The sequence below is a fragment of the Moschus berezovskii genome, chromosome 24, assembly GCF_049115385.1.
Source record: "Moschus berezovskii isolate FMDL1 chromosome 24, NW_MosBer_1.0, whole genome shotgun sequence".
Lineage (NCBI taxonomy): Eukaryota > Metazoa > Chordata > Mammalia > Artiodactyla > Moschidae > Moschus > Moschus berezovskii.
Window position 1 is genome coordinate 49,471,616 of NC_142483.1, and position 19,897 is coordinate 49,491,512.

General features: G+C 49.3%; 1 protein-coding gene across 16 annotated transcripts in view; it reads left to right on the forward strand.

Moving 5' to 3' along the window:
• The window catches only part of SCN5A (sodium voltage-gated channel alpha subunit 5), an 88,743-nt gene that overhangs the window by 23,840 nt on the left and 45,006 nt on the right, over window positions 1-19,897 (forward strand). For all 16 annotated transcript variants that reach the window (XM_088831576.1, XM_088831568.1, XM_088831571.1 and 13 more), the window contains exons 7-13: window positions 1,329-1,392; window positions 2,557-2,698; window positions 3,195-3,392; window positions 4,453-4,632; window positions 5,257-5,628; window positions 11,187-11,319; window positions 12,218-12,456. In XM_088831576.1, coding sequence (XP_088687702.1) covers window positions 1,329-1,392; window positions 2,557-2,698; window positions 3,195-3,392; window positions 4,453-4,632; window positions 5,257-5,628; window positions 11,187-11,319; window positions 12,218-12,456 — 1,328 coding nt within the window. The remainder of the gene's footprint in view (window positions 1-1,328; window positions 1,393-2,556; window positions 2,699-3,194; window positions 3,393-4,452; window positions 4,633-5,256; window positions 5,629-11,186; window positions 11,320-12,217; window positions 12,457-19,897) is intronic.

Consider the following 19,897-nt stretch of genomic DNA (forward strand, 5'->3'; position numbering starts at 1 on the left):
CGCAGGGCCAGGCATCTCCCATACAAGCCTCCTTCCGGGGACATCCAAGCCCTACCTGCTCCCCTAGAGACCTGGCTGGGTGTCCGGGATCCCTGCCCCTGCCCTCTGGGGCTCTGGGAGAGAAGACAGGAGAGGAGCAGTCTTAGCACCGAGTTCTCAGGCTGTACGGGGAGATGACCCTTGAAGAGCAGGAGGATGGAGAGGCAGATAGAAGAACAGCAGTTACGATGTTTGCGGGGTCGGGAATAGTGAAGAAACCAGCCTGCCTGCAGGGGGAGGGATATTCCAAAGGGGTCAGGGAACAGAGCTGGGACAGTATTGGAGGCTTCAGAGTGGAGACCCCATCTGCTTGGCATGGGCTTTGTCACTTGAGGTCAGTGATCCTTGTCAGGATGTTAATTCCGTCTGCGTGCAGCCCAGGACAAGCTCCGTGATGGTACAAAGCCATGCGGGCCCCTCAGGTTGTCTCACTGCCCTGTGGGTTACACTTCCATCCTCCAGGCTGATGGCCAGCACCCCCCTTGTCTAGAGCCATCAGTCTGGACCAAAGGTTGATGGTAAATGCTGGTACAAGGCCACGTGCTAGTCTACAAGGACCCCAAGGGCCATTCTGAAATCAAGGCCTCTAACCTACACCAGTAGTCCACTTTGGAAAAATGAAATAGATGGAAACTCTGTGAGTGAATCTGCTTGTGATTCAGCTGTGGCCATGTAGCCTCAGTTCCAAAACTTTCATGCATGCAAGAGTCATCTGGAAGGTTCCAGGAAACACAGACTGCTGAGCCCCACCTCCCGAGTTTCTGAGTCGGTATCTCTTGGAAGTTGCCTTTCTAATCAGCTCCCAGTTGGTGCTAGATGCTGCTGGTCTTAGAAAACTGCTGCCTAAGACTGAGGAAGGTAGTGGGGTGGGAGGGGGACTGATAGATGGCCACAGAGTGGAGGCGGCGGGAGTGGTGTCCCGTGTCTCACCTGGTCCAACCCTAGCTCTGTCTGAACAGACCCCTGCCTCCTAGTTGGTGGCCTCTCATGACCCAGGTTGGCCCCTGAGTGATTGGAGCAGGTGTAGAAGTTCCCTGTGGGGACTTCCTGAGTCCACTGGGGACACTGACAGCTGACTGTCTGAGGAGGAGCAAGCGGAAGGCCAGAGAAGCAGCCAGCATTGCCTCAAACCTAGCCAAGCAGAGGGCAGAGGTCAGGGCCAGAGCAGAGAAGCAGACAGAAGACACCCAGCAGTGCCTCTATACCCCTCCCCATGCCCAGGATGTAAGTTAGAAACCCCAGGAGTCTGGACCCCACATGCCCCTCATTATCAGATGCTTCTCTTCCAGAAAATTACCTACTCAAGAATGGCACCTCTGACGTGCTACTGTGTGGGAACAGCTCCGATGCTGGGTACGTACCACCCACCCCGCAGGGCCACTTCACCCAGCCAGGGGACTCTCCTTCCAGTGCTTTCTGTTTATGCCCTTGATGCCAGGGACAGCAAGACCTTTCCCTGGCTCTCTCCCCTGCCAGGTCTCTGGAAGATCCCCCACCCCCACCCCCACAGGGAGACAGCAGGGAGAGGTAAAGAAAGAGAAGGGGACTCACCTCTGCAGGGAGGGCAGACAGAATGCTGAAGAGAGGCCCTGGGAAGCACTGCAGGGCCCCCCACCTGTCCAGCCCTGGCTCCATTCCCTTCCCAAAGCCCCCCAGGGTGGCACCCTCCCCTTCCAGTCTTTGCTTTCTCCGTCTTGAACTGTCCATCAGGTTAAGAGTAAGTATGGCCTCCCCAGCAGCCTAGACTGTCCACCAGGGCAAGAAGAGTGTGGTTCCCAGAGATGCCCAGTAGCCACGTGCATCTTCCGAGGCCCTGGGTACGCCTGCACGTGGGTCAGTGTAACTGTTCTGCAGGGTCGGACAGGCTCACCGAGGGGAGGTGCTCTGTGGGGCAGTAGGCCTGCATGTCTGACTGTGAAGTTCCAGAGCCCTTCTTGTTGCCAAAGAGAAAGGCTTCTTTTCTTAATGTAGCACAGTAGCAAGGCACAGAGACCCCTTGCTTGTATCCTCCTAATTGCCAAGTTTCCCTTGTCCCCATCCTCTGTCTCACAGTCCACTCATGGCTCCAGCCCAGTGCTCCCTTTTAGGAGAGAGACTGTCCCTTCCAGACATGGCCGGCCCCAGCCTGTCCACCCCAGAATCGTCCTGCAACCCCATGGTCTGGCCTTTGCCCAGGTCATCCTCTCCAGCTCAGCCTCAGTGCTCCCACCACGTGTCTGCCCTGTGCCCAGCTCCCCTGGGGTCGGCAGCAGGGAAGAAACCTGAGCAGGCCCTTGACACTTCCTCTGGGAGGGGAGAGGCAAGGCAGACACCCGCTGGGATGGCATGTCGTGTGGACAGAGGGGGCTGGAATTAGGCCTCGCAGCAGACATATGAAGAGAAAAGGAGAAGACTGTGTCCCAGGTGGGAGGCACAGCATGCAAAATCAGGAAGGCAGGACCCCGCTGTGTGGCACTAGAGTCTCGGGGACAGAGGACCCCTCACAGCGTGGAACAGAGCCGGTGTGTCTGGCCACAGGACATGTCCCGAGGGCTACAGGTGCCTGAAGGCAGGCAAGAACCCTGACTACGGCTACACCAGCTTTGACTCCTTCGCCTGGGCCTTCCTTGCACTCTTCCGACTGATGACGCAGGACTGCTGGGAGCGCCTCTACCAGCAGGTACGTGGTGGGTGCACAAGGCCCCCAGGATGGGCTGAGAGCCCAGCACCAGGGCCCAGGCTGTACAAGTGACTAGCCACAGGCAGCCCCAACAGCTTCCCCACTGGCCAGAACAGAGTAGGGACAGAGGGCTCTGAGGGGCGGGGGCTCAGCAAGCAAAGAAACTCTCCTTTTGTTGGTGACCAAAGACCCAGCCCTCTATAGAAGACACTGTGCTCTGTGAGTGGGATGCTAGTTCACCCTATGTGATGCAACACTTTCTCTGTCAACTGGAGCATTCTGCCTCCTCCCACGATTGGGGCACCGCCCCGTGCATGTAGGTCTCTCTCTTCTGTAGGTTAAGATGCTTCTGTCTATGGGCAGGACATGTTCTACTGCCTCCCCACATGGTGGCCGTTTGAACCCCTGGCACAGCCAGGCTGGGCAACTTGGAATTTACAACCATGACCCAGAAGGAGCCCCAGTGAAACTGACCTCTGCCCCCTTGCTCCTCCAGACCCTGAGGTCTGCAGGAAAGATCTACATGATTTTCTTCATGCTGGTCATCTTCCTGGGCTCCTTCTACTTGGTGAACTTGATCCTGGCTGTGGTTGCCATGGCCTACGAGGAGCAAAACCAAGCCACCATCGCAGAGACAGAGGAGAAGGAAAAGCGATTCCAAGAAGCTATGGAGTTGCTCAAGAAAGAGCAGGAGGTGAGTGAGCAGTTCAGCCAAGGAGCCTCCAGAACAAGCCTTCACCTGACCATGGGTACCTACAACCCAACATACCTGCTGGGTCATATGGGTATCTGGGGTGTGGTGCATGTTGGGTACATCTGGTGGCTGTGAGTGATGCATGCTGGGTACAGCTGGTTCCTGCTGTGTGAAACCAGTGTCTGGAGGTATGATGCATGCTGGGTAAAGCTGGTTCCTGCTGGATAAAGCAATTGCCTGGGTATTTCCTGTGAATGTGGTGTCTGCTGAATAAAAATTTGTTAGCTGCTGGGTGAAGACAGAGACTGTTCATGAGGGGGGTAAAAGTGGTGCCTGCTGAGTAAGGGTGGGCCTTGTGAGGATGGTGCCTGCTGGGGGAAATCTCTTCCCAATGACCATGGTATCTGCTGGGTGATGGTGGTGCCAGGTGGATAAAGATGGTGGCTCCTGGCTAAAAGCGGTCACTGTGAGCCCAGTGCATGCTGGGTAAAAGGGAATCTTGTGTCCATAGACATAGGTTATCCTGGTCAAGGGATCCCTTCTGTTGGGATAGGAAAATCCAAGGTCAAAGGCTCAGGCTCAGCAAATGAGGACTGGTAGTGCTGCCGTGGCTGTCCCCACAGTCCCACACATGGGTGCTGGCAGCTAACTGCAGAACAAACCTTTGAGAAGCCAGGCCAGGGACATCCACTTCCTTCTCGCTGCCCTATGCCACCTCCTTCAGCACCCATTTTGGCCAGCCAAACCTTCTAGAAGGTCCCCTGCCCTCTAGTTCTATCACTTCTGCTCATCAACACCCCCAGTCGCAACTGCCCAACACTCTACTCTTTCATGAGCTGTCCACTTTTGCCACTATCCTCCTCCCTGGATCTGGATCTTTCTCAAAACATCCTGGGTCTGTCTGTGCATACCTCTCCATAATGCCCTCCTTTTGGGGTGAGTGGGAAAGTCCACTTACTGTTGGGGAAAATCAAGGTGCTGATAGTTGCCTGGCCGACCTTGGCCTGAGTCTGCACCCTGTCTCCATGACCACAACATCCCTTCTTCCACCATTTTTCAGGCCCTCGCCATCAGGGGTGTGGACACCATGTCCCGCAGCTCCTTGGAGATGTCCCCATCAGCCCCAGTAACCAACCATAAGAGAAGGAGCAAGAGAAGAAAACGAATGTCTTCAGGGACGGAGGAGTGTGGGGACGACAAGTTCCCCAAGTCCGACTCGGAGGATGGTCCCCGAGCAGTGGTAACCCCCAGCTGCGGCTCTGCCCCTTTCAGGATGGATCTGGCATCAAAAAGCCATCATGCTAAGCCTGGTGCTGTCAGAGCCCCCACGGTTGCTCCCCAAGGAAAATATTCCTTGAGCCCCTTCCCAGTCCCTCCTGTTTCCCATGGACATTCTTAGAGTGGAGAAGCCCTGGGCAGAGGGATAGGGTAGGTTTGGGTGTTAGCGTATCCCCAACCTCAGCTAAGTCCCTAGCACTGGAGCTGGGGGGGCACCCCCATCGTGTGGATTGGTAGGAGCTCAAAGACATGCCCAGATGAGCAAGGGACATGGCTGATTGCCGAGGTCCTGCTCAGGCCAGGCCTGTCTATACCATCAGGAGCCTTCTGCCTGCTTCTTTCCCATATAAGCTTCAATCTCAGAGCCCCAGGAGCACAGGCCTCAGGTGAGCAGAGATCTCAGAAAATGCAGGATTGCCTGTAATCCTGTTCCCCTCCTTGGAGCACCCCTAGTTCAGCCCACTCAGTTCCTATGTGGCAGGCTGAAGCCTTCAGTGCTCCGAGTTGAGCCGAGGCGATACTGTGAGTGACAGGCCAGGAGCATGTGAAACGCTGTCCCAGTCATGTCCTCTCTCCGTGCCTTCAGAACCGTTTCAGCATCACCCATGGCCTCAGCAGGGCCTCCATGAAGCCACGCTCCAGCCATGGGAGCATTTTCACCTTCCGCCGACGGGACCTGGGCTCCGAGACGGATTTTGCGGACGATGAAAACAGCACCGCCGGGGACAGTGAGAGCCACCGCACATCGCTGCTGGTGCCTTGGCCCCTGCGGCGGCCTAGTACCCAGGGACAGCCCAGTCCTGGAACCTCAACTCCCGGTCATGTGCTCAATGGCAAAAGGAACAGCACTGTGGACTGTAACGGGGTGGTCTCCTTGCTGGGGGCAGGCGACCCCGAGGCCACCTCCCCAGGCAGTCACCTCCTCCACCCTATGAAGCTGGAGTGCCCCCTGGACACGGTGAGCCCACCCCACGACACAGCACCAGGCACATCCCATCTCCCAGACTGCTAACCACAGCCAGGTCTAGAGCCACTTGCCAAGTATTTACTGAGCACCTACTGTGTCCTGGGCTCGGGGATAAAGAAGCCTACCAAAAAAAAAATCTCTCCTTCCTAGACTTTCCAGACAGACACAAATCAAAGAAAGAAGAAGAAAAAAAAAAATATATATATATATATATTTATATGCATATCAGGGCTTCCCTGATGGCTCAGTGGTAAAGAATCAGCCTGCCAAAGCAGGAGACCTGGGTTCAATCCCTGGGTCGGGAAGATCCCTTGGAGGAGGAAATGGCAACCCACTCCAGTATTCTTGCCTGGACAATCCCATGGACAGAGGAGCCTGGTGGGCTACAGTCCGTGGGGTCACGAAAGAGTTGGACACTACTGAGCGACTAAACAACAACCGAAAGAATATATGCATATAATGGTGATAAACAGGGCTGACAGTTAAATATTTAGCAACTAGCTGAGACACTCTAGTGGTACAGGACCAGGGCTCTGGAGGCCCTGTGTGGGCCCGGTCTGGGCCCTGGAAGGTTGTGGATCTTGGACAATCTGGAGAAGGGCCAGAGTGGCAAGGGAACATTTCTGAGGTTCTGGGCAACAAAAACCTCATCAAGTTTGAAATACTTCAGCACTTTAGAAACCGGTAAATATCGGGGAATACTAGCCCAAACTCTAAGTACTATGAGAAAACAAAAGTAGGAAAGAGAGAAAGGGAAACCTCCTTACTGCAGGGTGTTCAAACAACAACCTGAAGGAGGCAAGTGGAGGGGGTGTTATGGCAGACAGGTTAGCACTCAGATTCTGGAGACAAACTGGGTTTGAATCTCGCCTCATCGCTTACCAGCTGGATGGCTGTGAGCAAGTTATTTTATATCTATGTGCCTCAGATCACTTGCCTGTAAAATGGATTTAAAACATTCACCTCAGGGACTTCCCTGGTGGTCCAGTGGTTAAGACTCCAGGCTTCCATTGCAGGGGGGAATGAGTTTCATTCCTGCTGGGCGACCAAGGTCCTCATGCTGCACAGTTTGGCCAAAAATAAATAAAATACTCACCTCAGGGTCGACGTCAGGATGAAGGGCTAATATGCATAAAGTCCTCAGGACATGCACACATATGTTATGTGGTGATAACGACATAGTAACGGGCTGTCTTTGCATCATCTGGGGGAAGCATGTTCTAGGCAAGTACCAAGGCCCTGAGGCAGAAGCATGCCCAGTGTATGGGAGGACCCGCCGTGAGGGCAGTGTACTGGAAACCAGGGAGTAAAGCGGAGAGGTGTTGGAGCGACTGTCAGAAAGGTGACGGGGAGGGAGGTGCCAGATAGTGAGAGGCTAGTCAGAGCTTTGATCACTCAGTCAGCCGATCCCATGACAGGCTGGTGACCGCCCAGCCAGTCATCGAGTGCCCTTGCTGACCACTGCCCCCCAACAAAGGCCTCGTAGCAGCCCACCTGGGAAAAGGGCAAATGTGCGGCTCAGACCCTGAGGCCGGCAGGAGGTGGAGAAGGGCAGGCTTTCTGAGGAAGCAGGACAAGACAGAGAAACCTGAGCAGGAAGGTGGAGGCAGGCTGGAGAGAGACTGTGTTGCTCCAGCTCAGACAGGCGCTGCAGCTGTGGGGCTTTGCGTGGGTTAACGAATTTCTCTGTGCCTCCGCGTCCTCACCTACTGCTGGTGATGGTTTAGTCGCTAAGTCGTGTCCGACTCTTGTGACCCCATGGACTATAGCCCACCAGGTTCCTCTGTCCATGGTATTGTCCAGGCAAGAATACTGGAGTAGGTTGCCGTTTCCTTTTCCAGGGAATCTTCCCAACCCAGGAATCAAACCCGGTCTCCTGCACTGCAGGCAGATTCTTTACTGACTGAGCTGTGAGGGAAGCCTCCTCACCTGTTAAGTAGAAATAAAATTAACATCCACATCAGCAGGTTGTGGTGAGCCAAGCATGTACCATCCAGATGAAGAAATAAAAACTTTGCCAGCACCTCAGATGCTCCCCCAGCATCCCTCTTCCCACCTTCCCACCCAAAGTTAGCCATTCTCCCAACTTCTAACACCAGAATTTCATTTGGCCTGTTTTTTGTATGTTATATAAATGGAATCATAGAGCATTAAAGAAAAAAATGTGGCAAGGACTGAAAGAGTTAAAACCTGTCTGGTGCTCAGACCAGTACTTGCCTCATGTTCAAGTAATTATTATCATTAGCTATTATTGTTATTAGAGAGCAGGAAGGAGTGAAGACTCCAGGAGCACCTCACGAATGCCTGGGGCCCTCACACTGCTCTGGAGTGGGGAGTTAAGGAGAGGCTCCTGGGAACACACTGAGGGAGACCATAGCTTCTGGGTGGGTCTGGGGAGGCCCCTGGCCATCACCTGGAGGGTGGGGTGTCCGACTTCCCAGGAACACGGATTTCCAGGGTCGCAGGTCAGGCCCTGGAGCGTCAGCCTTGTGGAATCAGGTCAGCAGCTGGAGTGCTAATAGAATTTCCTAATCTCATTAGAGAGAAAATCATCTCATTGTACTGCACATGTCGGGAGGAATCCAAGTTCAAACACTTCATTACCAGGAACTCTGCCTTCGCCCATTCTTGCTTCTGTGGGGCCCATTTGTAACCTTAAAGGGATTAGCAGGCCAAGGGGGTTATTTGCAAAGTTAAAGAGATTAGCGGGCTGCAGGCCCCTGAGGAGGCCTTCCCTGTGTCTGCTGGGCCCCTAGTGACACTCCCGCCCAGTTCTAGTCTGAAAAAAAGGCACGGTGTCAGGCACATAGTGGGTGCTTCATCAACAGGGAGAGAGCTGACCCGACTGACAGCTGGCTTTAACTGGGAGCAGAGGGTGAAGGTTTGCTTTGCTTGCTATCTGAATGTGTGCCTGACCCCAAAGGCAGAGGGGATGTTAGAGGCGGGAAATTCTTCTCCCTCCTCCCTCCCCCGCCCCCACCCCCATCTTAAGGACAGAGCTAGAATTTAACCCAGGCCCCTGGCTGCCAAGTGTTCATCCATCCATCCAACACCTCCCCAGGAGCAGCCCTCTGTGTTGAGTGCCAGCCAGTGTTTAAGGCACCAAGGATATGAACAGAACAGACAAGCGCGCTGACCTCGTGGAGTTGGCATCATAGTCAGGAAGACAGTAAACTGATCAATATTTCTAGGGACCAATAAGGGTCATGTGAGAGAAAGTTTCTAGGGGGAGGGCTGGGAATGGGGAGCTATTGGTTAGAATACACAGGGAAGTCCTTCCCGTGAAGGTATCATTAAAATTGGCCAGTAGAAGATTTTAGGGAGCCAGCCACAGATAGGTCGAAGAATAGTGTTTTAGGCAGAGGGAACAGAAGGTGTAAAGGCATTGAAGGAAAATAAGCTTGACATGTTTAAGGGATGAGAGGGCTGGGCAGGGCTGGGTATGGTGAAAACAGAAAGGAATATAAAATGAGTTGGAGCAGTTAGGGTCTAGACTGTGCATGGCCTTGTAAGCCATAGAGAAGTTTGGATTTGCTATGAATAAGATGGGGGAAAGTTGTTATTCAAAGGATTATCATGAACTGATTTACTTTTTAAGGGTATCTTTTTTCAGCTGTGGAGAGAATAGAGGAGCAAGAAGAGGCCAGTTAGGAGGCTGTTGTAGTATTTTTGGGAAAGAGATGATAGCATGCACTAGAACAGTGTATTAGTCAAGTTATTTCCACAGTACTGCTGTGTAACAAACTGCCCCCAAAGTCAATGGCTAACAAGTGAGAATTCCCACTCACTCCTTTGCAGGTTGATCATGGTTTGCCTGCTCTAGGTTGACCTTGGCCAGGCAGCTGTGCCTCAGACTGCACATGGCCTGGCTCCATACTATAGGCTAGGCTCAGGGGTGCTCCCCTTGTGTTTGTCCTGAGCTGAAAGGGTGGCAGCTACTTGGGGAAACTCTTTTCCTGAAGGGTTACTGGAACACAAGAGCAAGGTGAATGGCACCAGGACAGTGAAAGCTTCTGTTCACATCATGTCCACTGACATTCCCCTGGCCAATGGCAAGCGTGTCACCAACAGGACAGGGAATTTTGCTTCGGTCACAGTGGGAGAGGAAAGAGTACAATTTGCTGAATGAAAACCCAAACTATCACAGATGGTAGAGGAGAGAAGTTGGGAAAATTTAAGACATGTTTGTGAGTTAAGCTGGCCAGATTTGTGGATGCACTGGACCCAGGGTACTACTGTTCCACCAGCTGTGTCAACCCTCTCGGGCACCTCTGCTTGAAGACTTCCATGACTGGGAGCTCACTACCTCCCTAGGCAACACTTTAGGGCAATTCCACAGGTCACAAAAGCTGACCTTAACTCAAGCCCAGATCAGTTTGTTACCCCACCCCAGGCCCTGACCCTCCCACCCTGCGTTGCCTAGGCCCATCTTCCCTCTGACCCACTGAGATTATAGTGCCTTACTCTTGCGCGCTGAATAGCCCAGTGCCTTCATCAGCCCCACCTTGGGCTCACAGACTGTGGCCATGTGTGGCCATGCTGACACGAGGCCTTTGTGGGCCCCGCTTGGTTCTGTGGGAGGCTCTGAGTAAGCCCAGGGGATGTATGTTGTCCCTCTTTTCATCAGGACACACGCCATCTCCATTCACAGGCCGGGTTCTTTTATTTACAAAATTGGTGCGAGCTTGTTGAAAACAAATCTAACAGTGCAGAAGTCAAAGTCCCCGCCCTCGCCACACAATCCCATTCCCCGGATATAGCCACTTCAACAATTTAGTGTGTTGTCTTCCAGATCTTTTTCCTGTTTTCTCATCAGACTGTCCTGGAAGTGCTCCCATGGGAACACACGTGCAACAGCCTTGCTCTCCTTATTGTCTGTGTCAGAGTCCAGACTTGGATTGTATCCATGACTGATTTCAATATTCTTCCTATTGATCAGTTGTTTTGTTTTTATGGTATTAGGAACAATGCTGCAGTGAGCAGCATTGCATGCGTATTTTTGGTTGCACGTGTATAATTATTTATGAAGTTCGATTATTAGGCAAGGAACTCAGAACCAATTGATAATTTTCTTAGTAGATATAAGTAAGTTACCGCCACAAAAGCTCTGACCAGCTATGTCAAAGCATTGTACTTTATGCTTCTATTAATGTCACCTTAGAGCGTGGTACATATTTTTTTTTCAGCTTGTGTATGCTCTTGACTCTAGGGAGCTTGGGATCAATTAAGATTCCCAGATCGTTTTCATATGTACTAATGTATATGACAGCATCTGGTTAAAGAACTCAGTACGTGTAGTTTCCCACCCAGCAATCACCACTAATGAGAGATGGTGCAGGAAAAGAAAACAAAGGAGCTAATGATTGGTGAGAGGGGAAGTGTTAACTGGGAGGGAGCTGGGAGCAGAGAAGCCCAGTGCCCAGTGTCACATCCAGACCCATATGGTGGCCCCCTGGGACCTCCCCAGCCTGAGTCTGGGGCAACTGCCCCAGGTCCAGGTGGCCCCCCATCCATCCCCAGGCTGATGCAGATCTCCCGGTTACACCCAGACCACACCATCGGAGGAGCCAGGCAGGCCCCAGACGCTGACGCCCCAGGCTCCGTGTGTGGACGGCTTCGAGGAGCCAGGAGAGCGGCAGCGAGCCCTCAGCGCAGTGAGCGTCCTCACCAGTGCGCTGGAAGGTCAGCACCCTGGCGTCATCCAAACACCTCCCCTGCCCCCCGCTTCTGGTCTGAGCCATTATCCGGACCTGAGCCAGGCTCGCCCTAGCTGCTGAGCCTGCCTTGGACATCCCCACGGCTGTCCCAGACTTTTCAGTTTCTGTCTCCTGTCCTGAGTGTCTTTTCATCTGTGCCAGCTTGTTCTGTCCTGGGCATCCTCAGGAGTCATGCCTGTGTTTCTTCCAAACGTCCTTGCAGCCGCCCTGCCCCATCCCAGGTGATCACTGGTCTCATCCTGCCCTCTGCCAAGTATCCCCAGGGCTGCTGGGGCCGTCCCACCCCAAGCAGGCCTGTTCTAGCCTATTCCCCATCATTCCCCATCTAGCTCAGGCTAGTCCAAGCATCCCACATCTGTCTCAGCTAGCCCCACTTGAGGCAACCCACATCTCATTCATCCTAAGCTTGGTGCCAGCCCCCTGATTTGCTCCCTCCTGTCCCAGGCACCACCCCCACCCCCACGTCTCTCCTGACACGTCCCAGATATCCACATCTATTCCTGCCTCTTGGGTCCTGAGTGTCCTTATATCTGCACTTGCCTGTCCTCCCCCGAGGGGCCCCGCATCTATATGGGAGTGTTGTCTCCAGAGAGCCCACACCTCTCCTAGTCCGTCTTGTCCCCATTTTCCCCATCCCCATCCTGCTTTCTGTCCCTGTGGCCCTGTTCTCCCACATTCCAGGAGTAAGAAGTCAGGACACAGGCCCCTCTTCCCCTTAGCCTTCCCTGGCCCGCCTTCTGTCCCCCTGTCATGTAGCAGCCCCGTCATCTGCGGGGTAAGTCACACAGCTTTTCTGGAAAGCTATGTGATGCAGTCGACAGAAACAAGGCAGTTCACTGGCTCTCCCCGCCCCCCGCCCCCAGAGTTGGAGGAGTCCCAGCGCAAGTGTCCACCGTGCTGGATCCGTTTCGCCCAGCACTACCTGATCTGGGAGTGCTGCCCGCTGTGGATGTCCATTAAGCAGAAAGTGAAGTTCATGGTCATGGACCCATTTGCTGACCTCACCATCACCATGTGCATCGTGCTTAACACGCTCTTCATGGCCCTGGAGCACTACAACATGACAGCCGAATTTGAGGAGATGCTGCAGGTCGGAAACCTGGTAAGTGCCACTGGCAGCTCACTCTCAAGTGGGCATCGTGGTGCGGAGGGCTCTTGGCCAGCTGGCACGGCCTCTGTGCGTGAGGGAGGGGGGACTCAGATCACAAAAGGGGCTTCTGAAGATAGACATCTTTATGGAAGGCGTTCTGGTAGGAGCCTCAGGATCAGCTTTCAACAAGCTGGGCGATGCAGTTGGGAGAGAGAGGTTAGGGATAAAGATGCTCAAAAGCTAGAAAACAAAAGGGAGTTGAGGGGAGCCTGAAATGTGTGGGGACATGGGGCCTGGAAGTAATGGAGGAGGAGAATATGCCAAAAAGAGGCAGTTCTTATAGGGAAAGGATGGATGGATGGTAGGTTGGAGCGAAAGGAGGAAGGGAAGGATGCAGGGATGGATGGATGGATGACTGGGCGAATGGAGTGAGTGACTAAATCAGGCAGAGACAGATCTGAATTCTGATTCAGTCTTACTATATGACCTCAAGCAAATTACTTAGTCTCAGTAATTGGTACAGTAAGTATTTGTTGAATGTAATAAATGTAAAATTAGTATGACAATATCAAACTCAGGAAGCTAATGAGGATTGAATAAGATAATGTGTGTAATGTGCTTGGCTCAGAGTTTGATAAACAATAAGCACTTGAAATAAATGATAGCTGTGGTTATTATCTTTGTTGTTGTTATTGAAGAGACTATCCCTGGAAGTCAGAATGTGTCAGTTCTAATTCTGATTTTTTTTTTTCTTGACATCAAATCAAGTCCTAGCTCTTCACTCTAAACATGGAAAACTGAGGCCAGAGAGGTGATATACTGGTGGCAGGGCTGGGCATGTGGCTATTGTCTCCTGACCCTAGGGGACAGGGTCCTGCTGGCTCTGTCCAGGTAAATGAAGGGTTGGCCCTTCTGCAGTAGATCCCAGGGCAGGGCTGCAGAGAGCCCACTGGCTTCTGGAAGGAGCTCCTGGGGTCATTGCTGAGGTTGAGTGGGCAGAGGGCTCATTCAGTCCAAGCTCCCTCCTCTTGCAGACCCAGCCCAGTCTGTCTCAGTCCCAGCTCCACAGTGGCCCCCACAGGCAGGCAGGTCTTCTACGCTGTAGAGTGTGAGGATTGTTTTCCCTTATTACTTTCCATACCCAGGTAATTCTCGACAGGGTCTATTCACATTTTTCCACAAATGTGAGTCTGTTTTGCTGTGGTTCTACTTTTCTTTCCTTCTTCTGTATACAAACAGAAGGAAAAGCTAGATCTCAGTCTGTAGGAGTCTCGTTGCACAATTGTGCCTGCCTTGTGCTGGCTGGTCTCCAAGTGGTGGTTATGTAGGGTTTCAGCTGAATGCAGTTTTAATGGAATGTGACCATTGGGTTGGACTGAGCCATAAGTCAAGGTGATGAAGAACACAGGTGGCTTCCCTGGACCACTAAGTTGTGATTGAATTGCGATTGTGTTAAACTTGTGGTATGATTTTTAGTAACAGGTCATGTCGTTGGATTACAGATATTCTTTCCTGTTTGGATAGCTTTATTGTTAGTATGTAAGGTTTTAATTGTCTTGCAGTTAATATATTCTAGATGGTTTAAATATTCAATGTAAAGAAACAAAACCACAAAAATAAGCATGGGTAAGTAATCTTGGTGTGAAAAAAGCCTTTCTAAGCATGTCGCTAAAGACAAATTCCATAAAGGAGTAGATTGATAGATTTAACTAGCCCATTATATAAACAAAGGTAAAAGGTAAATGAAACATCTGTTTTTAGCAATACTCTGGACAAGAAAACCTGAGATGTCTCCAACTACAAAACAATTAAAAATATAGCAAATATTCTTTGACACGCATAGCAAAGTTCATGAGAAAGAAACAAAAATCCCCAAGTGCCAAAAACAAAGAGGGACTTAAAAACCGTAGCAGTAAACACGGGAAATCGTTCTGTAGTTGCTTTAGGGGGTGGGACAGGTGCTGATCGAGTAATTTTGGGGGCTTGGATTTCAGTGATCATGCAGAGGCAAGACTTGTGTTTGGGACAGTGCAAGTAGGGTTTAGAACCAAGTAGCTTCATGAGAATATGACCCTATATTCAATACAGTGGTGAACTAAAAAAAAATTCACACGCTGGCCCTGGGAAATGATAAAGAAGGAAGGTTGTCAGTTTCAGTCAGGGCCGGAGAGAGGGGCTGAAAAAAAGTAACCCTTGGAAGCTTGTGACTATGAATTTGGCTTTATGCAGATTTGGAGTTCGAATTTATACCTGACTGTTCCTGGAACCTGTTTAAAAAGTTAACACACACAGAGATTCTAATAAGCATAGTTAACACTTGTTGAACACCTAATTTTTTATAACAACCAGTAAGGGAAATACTATTATTACCCCTATTTTACTGATGGGGCTTCCCAAGTGGCTCAGTGGCAAAGACCCTGCCTGCCAGTGCAGGAGACACGGGTTCAATCCCCGAGTCAGGAAGACGCCCAGGAGAAGAAAAGGCTACCCACTCCAGTATTCTTGCCTGGGAGATTCCATGGACAGAGGGGCCTGGCAGGATACAATCCACGGGGTCACAAAAGAATCGGACACAACTCAGTGACTAAACAAAAACAACATTTTACTGATAAGGTAACAGAGACACAGAGTGGTCACACAGCCAGGAAGTGAAAGACCCAAGATTAAAATCCAAGTCATTTGTTTCTAGAGCCCATGTTCTTCCCTAGTAGCTTACACGGCTGTGCCACAGCTCTAGCTTTGTTTCCGTCTCTCTGCTTCCAGTCCAAATTATACTGAAGTCCTTATCAGTGTAGTAAGAGAAGAAAAATAAGAAAGAAGGAAGGAAAACAGATCCAGTGTTATTTTCTAGATTATGTTGTTGTCTAGAGAAATAATCCAAGAAAATCTACAGAAAGAAAATTAGAACTAGGAAGAGAGTTCAGCAATGCTGGTAGGTACAGGCTCAATATATTAAAATTAATTCTGCTCTAAGCCACCAAGAGTGATCATTTGGAGAGAGGAATTTATAAGTTAACACAATAGCAATAAAAAACTGAGGAATATAGGAATAAGCATAGCAGAAGATTATAAATTTGATATGGAAAATTATAAAACCATTGAAAAACAGTTGATTTAGTGCAGCAATATGCCATTTTCATGGATGAAAGTCTGAATATTGTAGAAATATCAATTCTTACCAAATTACACCTAGATGCTTGGTGTAATTCTGATAAAAATCCTAACATACTTTTTACCCATGGGATTTGACAAGGCAATCCTATAATTCATATGGAAAAGTAAAGTCTGTCAAGACAAATTAAGGAATTAGGTGAGGAGCTTACCCTGCATGCATGCATGCTAAGTTGCTTCAGTAGTATCCGACTCTTCTGCAACCCTATGGACTGTAGCCTGCTAGGCTCCTCTGTCCATGGGGATTCTCCAGGTAAGAAGACTAGAGCGGGTTGCCGTGCTGTCCTCCAGGGGATCTTCCCGACCCAGGTATGACACCCGCGTCGCCCACATTGCAGGAGGATTCTTTATGACTGAGCTCCCGGGGAAGCCGGAGCTTACCCTCCCGTGTATAAAATATGTTGTGGTATTTTCATGCGGTGAAACATTATGCACAACTAAGAGGAATGCATATATATCTTTCAATATGGATAAATCTCATAAACGTAATGTGAAGAATAAAAGGAACTTGCAATAAAGGAACACATATGGCATGGCCCCTTTATATAAACCTTAAAACCAGGCAAAAATACTGTATATCAAAACCGTAGAAACATGCATGATAGCAATTACCTTGGAGTCAATGTAGTTCTGTGGAGTGGGTGGCCATTTCCTTCTCCAGGAGATCTTCCCGACCCAGGGATTGAACTCGCTTTACCATCTAAGCTACCAGGGAAGCCCAAATAGGCACCTGCAAGACTCAGTTAGGCATTTGGCTATGTTCCTCTGGAAGTGAAGTGAGGTCACTCAGTCGTGTCCGACTCTTTACGACCCCATAGACTGTACCATCTGAGCCACCAGGGCAGCCCTTCCCGTGACTAATGATGCAGCAAAGAGAGCTCCCTTGGACATGCCTCCTTGTACAGACATGTGAGACTTTCTTAAGAATATACATATCTGATATTGTTACAGCTTAGGGTATGCATAGCTGTGACTTACCAGATACTGTACAACCGTTCCCTGAAAGGGTTGTGCCAAATCCACGCTCTTACAGAGTGTGAGTTCCCACTGCTTCCTATCGTTGCCAACACACAGAAGTTTATTTTTGACTCTCTTATGGGTGAGAAGTAGTACCCCAGTGTTGATTTAATCTGCATCCTTCTGTGTCTTATTTGTTTCTAACCATCTGAATTTCCTCTTCTGTCATTTCCCCATCCATTCTTGCGGTTGTGTTTTTACCACTGACTTGTCCTTCTTCTCCTTACTGATGTGTCAGCATTCAATATATATTCTGGATTCCATGTCTTTCCAGTTAAATACTTTTCATAACTTCAATTTCCAGTTTGTGGTACTGATTTCACTTTGTTTACCCTATCATTTATTATACAGATATAAATTTTAATGTATGTAAATTTAGCAGTCTTTTCTTTCATGGTACCAACTTTCAGTGTTGTTAGAGAAAGCCTTCCCAACCTCCAAATTTTAAATATTTCCCCCCATTTTTATTCTATAAAGTTTAAAATTTTATTGTATTTAGGTATTGAATCCATTTCCCTGCAACTAATTAATGAATATAGTATGGGGTAGGAATCTAAACTTATTTTCTTCCATAGAGGCAACCATTATTCTCAGCATTGTTTACTGAATAGTCTGTCCTTTTCTTACTGATTTAAAATGCCATCTCTGTTATTTATCCAGTCTCCAAATATGCATTTCCTATTTCTGAGTTCTTAATTCTGTAGCTCTAGTCTGTTTTTCTATATTCGCACCAATATTATAAGAAAATCGCAATGTATACAAAGAATGCTCAAACTACCGCACAATTGCACTCATCTCACACGCTAGTAAAGTCATGCTCAAAATTCTCCAAGCCAGGCTTCAGCAGTATATAAACCGTGAACTCCCAGATGTTCAAGCAGGTTTTAGAAAAGGCAGAGGCACCAGAGATCAAATTGCCAACATCCGCTGGATCATGGAGAAAGCAAGAGAGTTTCAGAAAAACATCTATTTCTGCTTTATTGACTATGCCAAAGCCTTTGACTGTGTCGATCACAATAAACTGTGGAACATTCTGAAAGAGATGGGAATCCCAGACCACCTGACCTGCCTCTTGAGAAACCTGTATGCAGGTCAGGAAGCAACTGTTAGAACTGGACATGGAACAACAGACTGGTTCCAAATAGGAAAAGGTGTACGTCAAGGTTGTATATTGTCACCTTGCTTATTTAACTTATATGCAGAGTACATCATGAGGAACGCTGGGCTGGAAGAAGCACAAGCTGGAATCAAGATAGCCGGGAGAAATATCAATAACCTCAGATATGCAGATAATACTACCCTTATGGCAGAAAGTGAAGAGGAACTCAAAAGCCTCTTGATGAAAGTGAAAGAGGAGAGTGAAAAGGTTGGCTTGAAGCTCAACATTCAGAAAACTAAGATCATGGCATCTGGTCCCATCACTTCATGGGAAATAGATGGAAAAACAGTGGAAACAGTGTCAGACTTTGTTTTTTTGGGCTCCAAAATCACTGCAGATGCTGATTGCAGCCATGAAATTAAAAGACGCTTGCTCCTTGGAAGGAAAGTTATGACCAACCTTGATAGTATATTAAAAAGCAGAGACATTACTTTGCCAACCAAGGTCCGTCTAGTCAAGGCAATGGTTTTTCCCGTGGTCATGTATGGATGTGAGAGTTGGACTGTGAAGAAGGCTGACCGCCGAAGAATCAATGCTTTTGAACTGTGGTGTTGGAGAAGACTCTTGAGAGTCCCTTATACTGCAAGGAGATCCAACCAGTCCATTCTAGAGGAGATCAATCCTGGATGTTCATTGGAGGGACTGATGCTAAAACTGAAACTGCAATACTTTGGCCACCTCATACGACGAGTTGACTCACTGGAAAAGACTCTGATGCTGGGAAAGGTTGGGGGCGGGAGGAGAAGGGGACGACGGAGAATGAGATGGCTGGATGGCATCACCGACTCTGTGGACATGAGTTTGAGTGAACTCCGGGAGTTGGTGATGGACAGGGAGGCCTGGCGTGCTGTGATTCATGGGGTCGCGGAGAGTCGGACACGACTGAGCGACTGAACTGAACTGAACTGATACAGTGCATTTATTGCAAGGCATAAAGTACATTTATTTACGAACAACACCCAAAAAAGGCAGACACTCTCACAGGAAAATAGGTAAATGATACGAAGAGGCAACTTTACAAAAGGAGAAATTAAAAAAAAATTGAAGAAATGTCCAACAAAACAACAATAAAAAATGGCCTTTGTCCTGTTGGATTGGAGAGGTGAGTGAGACAGGAATTAGCATCTTTATGAGGAAAACAGTTTTCCCATGTGGTTCATGGAATTGGTTAAAACCTATCTCTGAGGATCATTTAACACCTATGTGTCAGAATCTCTAAAAATGGTTGTTGACTGTGCAATTCCGTTTCCAGAAATGTATAATAAGAAATGAATTGGACCAAGGATCATCACTGGCATTGTAAGGGCATGAGAGCAAAGCTGGATAGTTTAAGATGTGCAGAGAACAGCAGCCAGACGTAGGTTCCAGAGCAGGGTCTGCCATGGGAGAATCTGGGGCCAGTTTCTGCATCTTTCTGAGCCTTGAGTGTCCTCATATGTAAAATGGGGAGAATAATAACCCCATAGGCTGTTTATAAGAGTTAGAGTTCAAGGATGTCAAGTGGATGCTACCTGTGAGAGGGTGGTTACTGTTCTCTTTGGCCTCATTTATTATGACTGCAGAGATCTCCAGCCCCAGCAGGGGCTTCAGATACAAACAGCTCTTCATGTTTTGTAAGCTCACTGGGATCTGGCAGACAGGCTATGAGCGTGGGCACCCACCTCCCCTGACTCCCAGCAGATGGTTCACAGAGCCCTGAGTGCTAATAGTGGCTTCCCAGGAAGTGGGAAGATTTTGCCTACAAAGGTCTGTCTAGTCAAAGTTATGGTTTTTCCAGTAGTCATGTAAGGATGTGAGAGCTGGACAGTAAAAAAGACTGAGTGCTGAAGAATTGAAGCCTTCAAACTGTGGTGCTGGAGAAGACTCTTGAGAGTCCCTTGGACTGCAAGGAGATCAAAGCAGTCAACCCTAAAGGAAATCAACCCTGAATGTTCATTAGAAGGACTGATGCTGAAGCAGAAGCTCCAATACTTTGACTACCTGATGCAAAGAACTGACTCACTGAAAAAGACCCTGATGCTGGGAAAGATTGAAGGCAGGAAGAGAAGCAGATGACAGAGAATGAGATGGTGGGATGGCATCACTGATTCAACGGACATGAGTTTG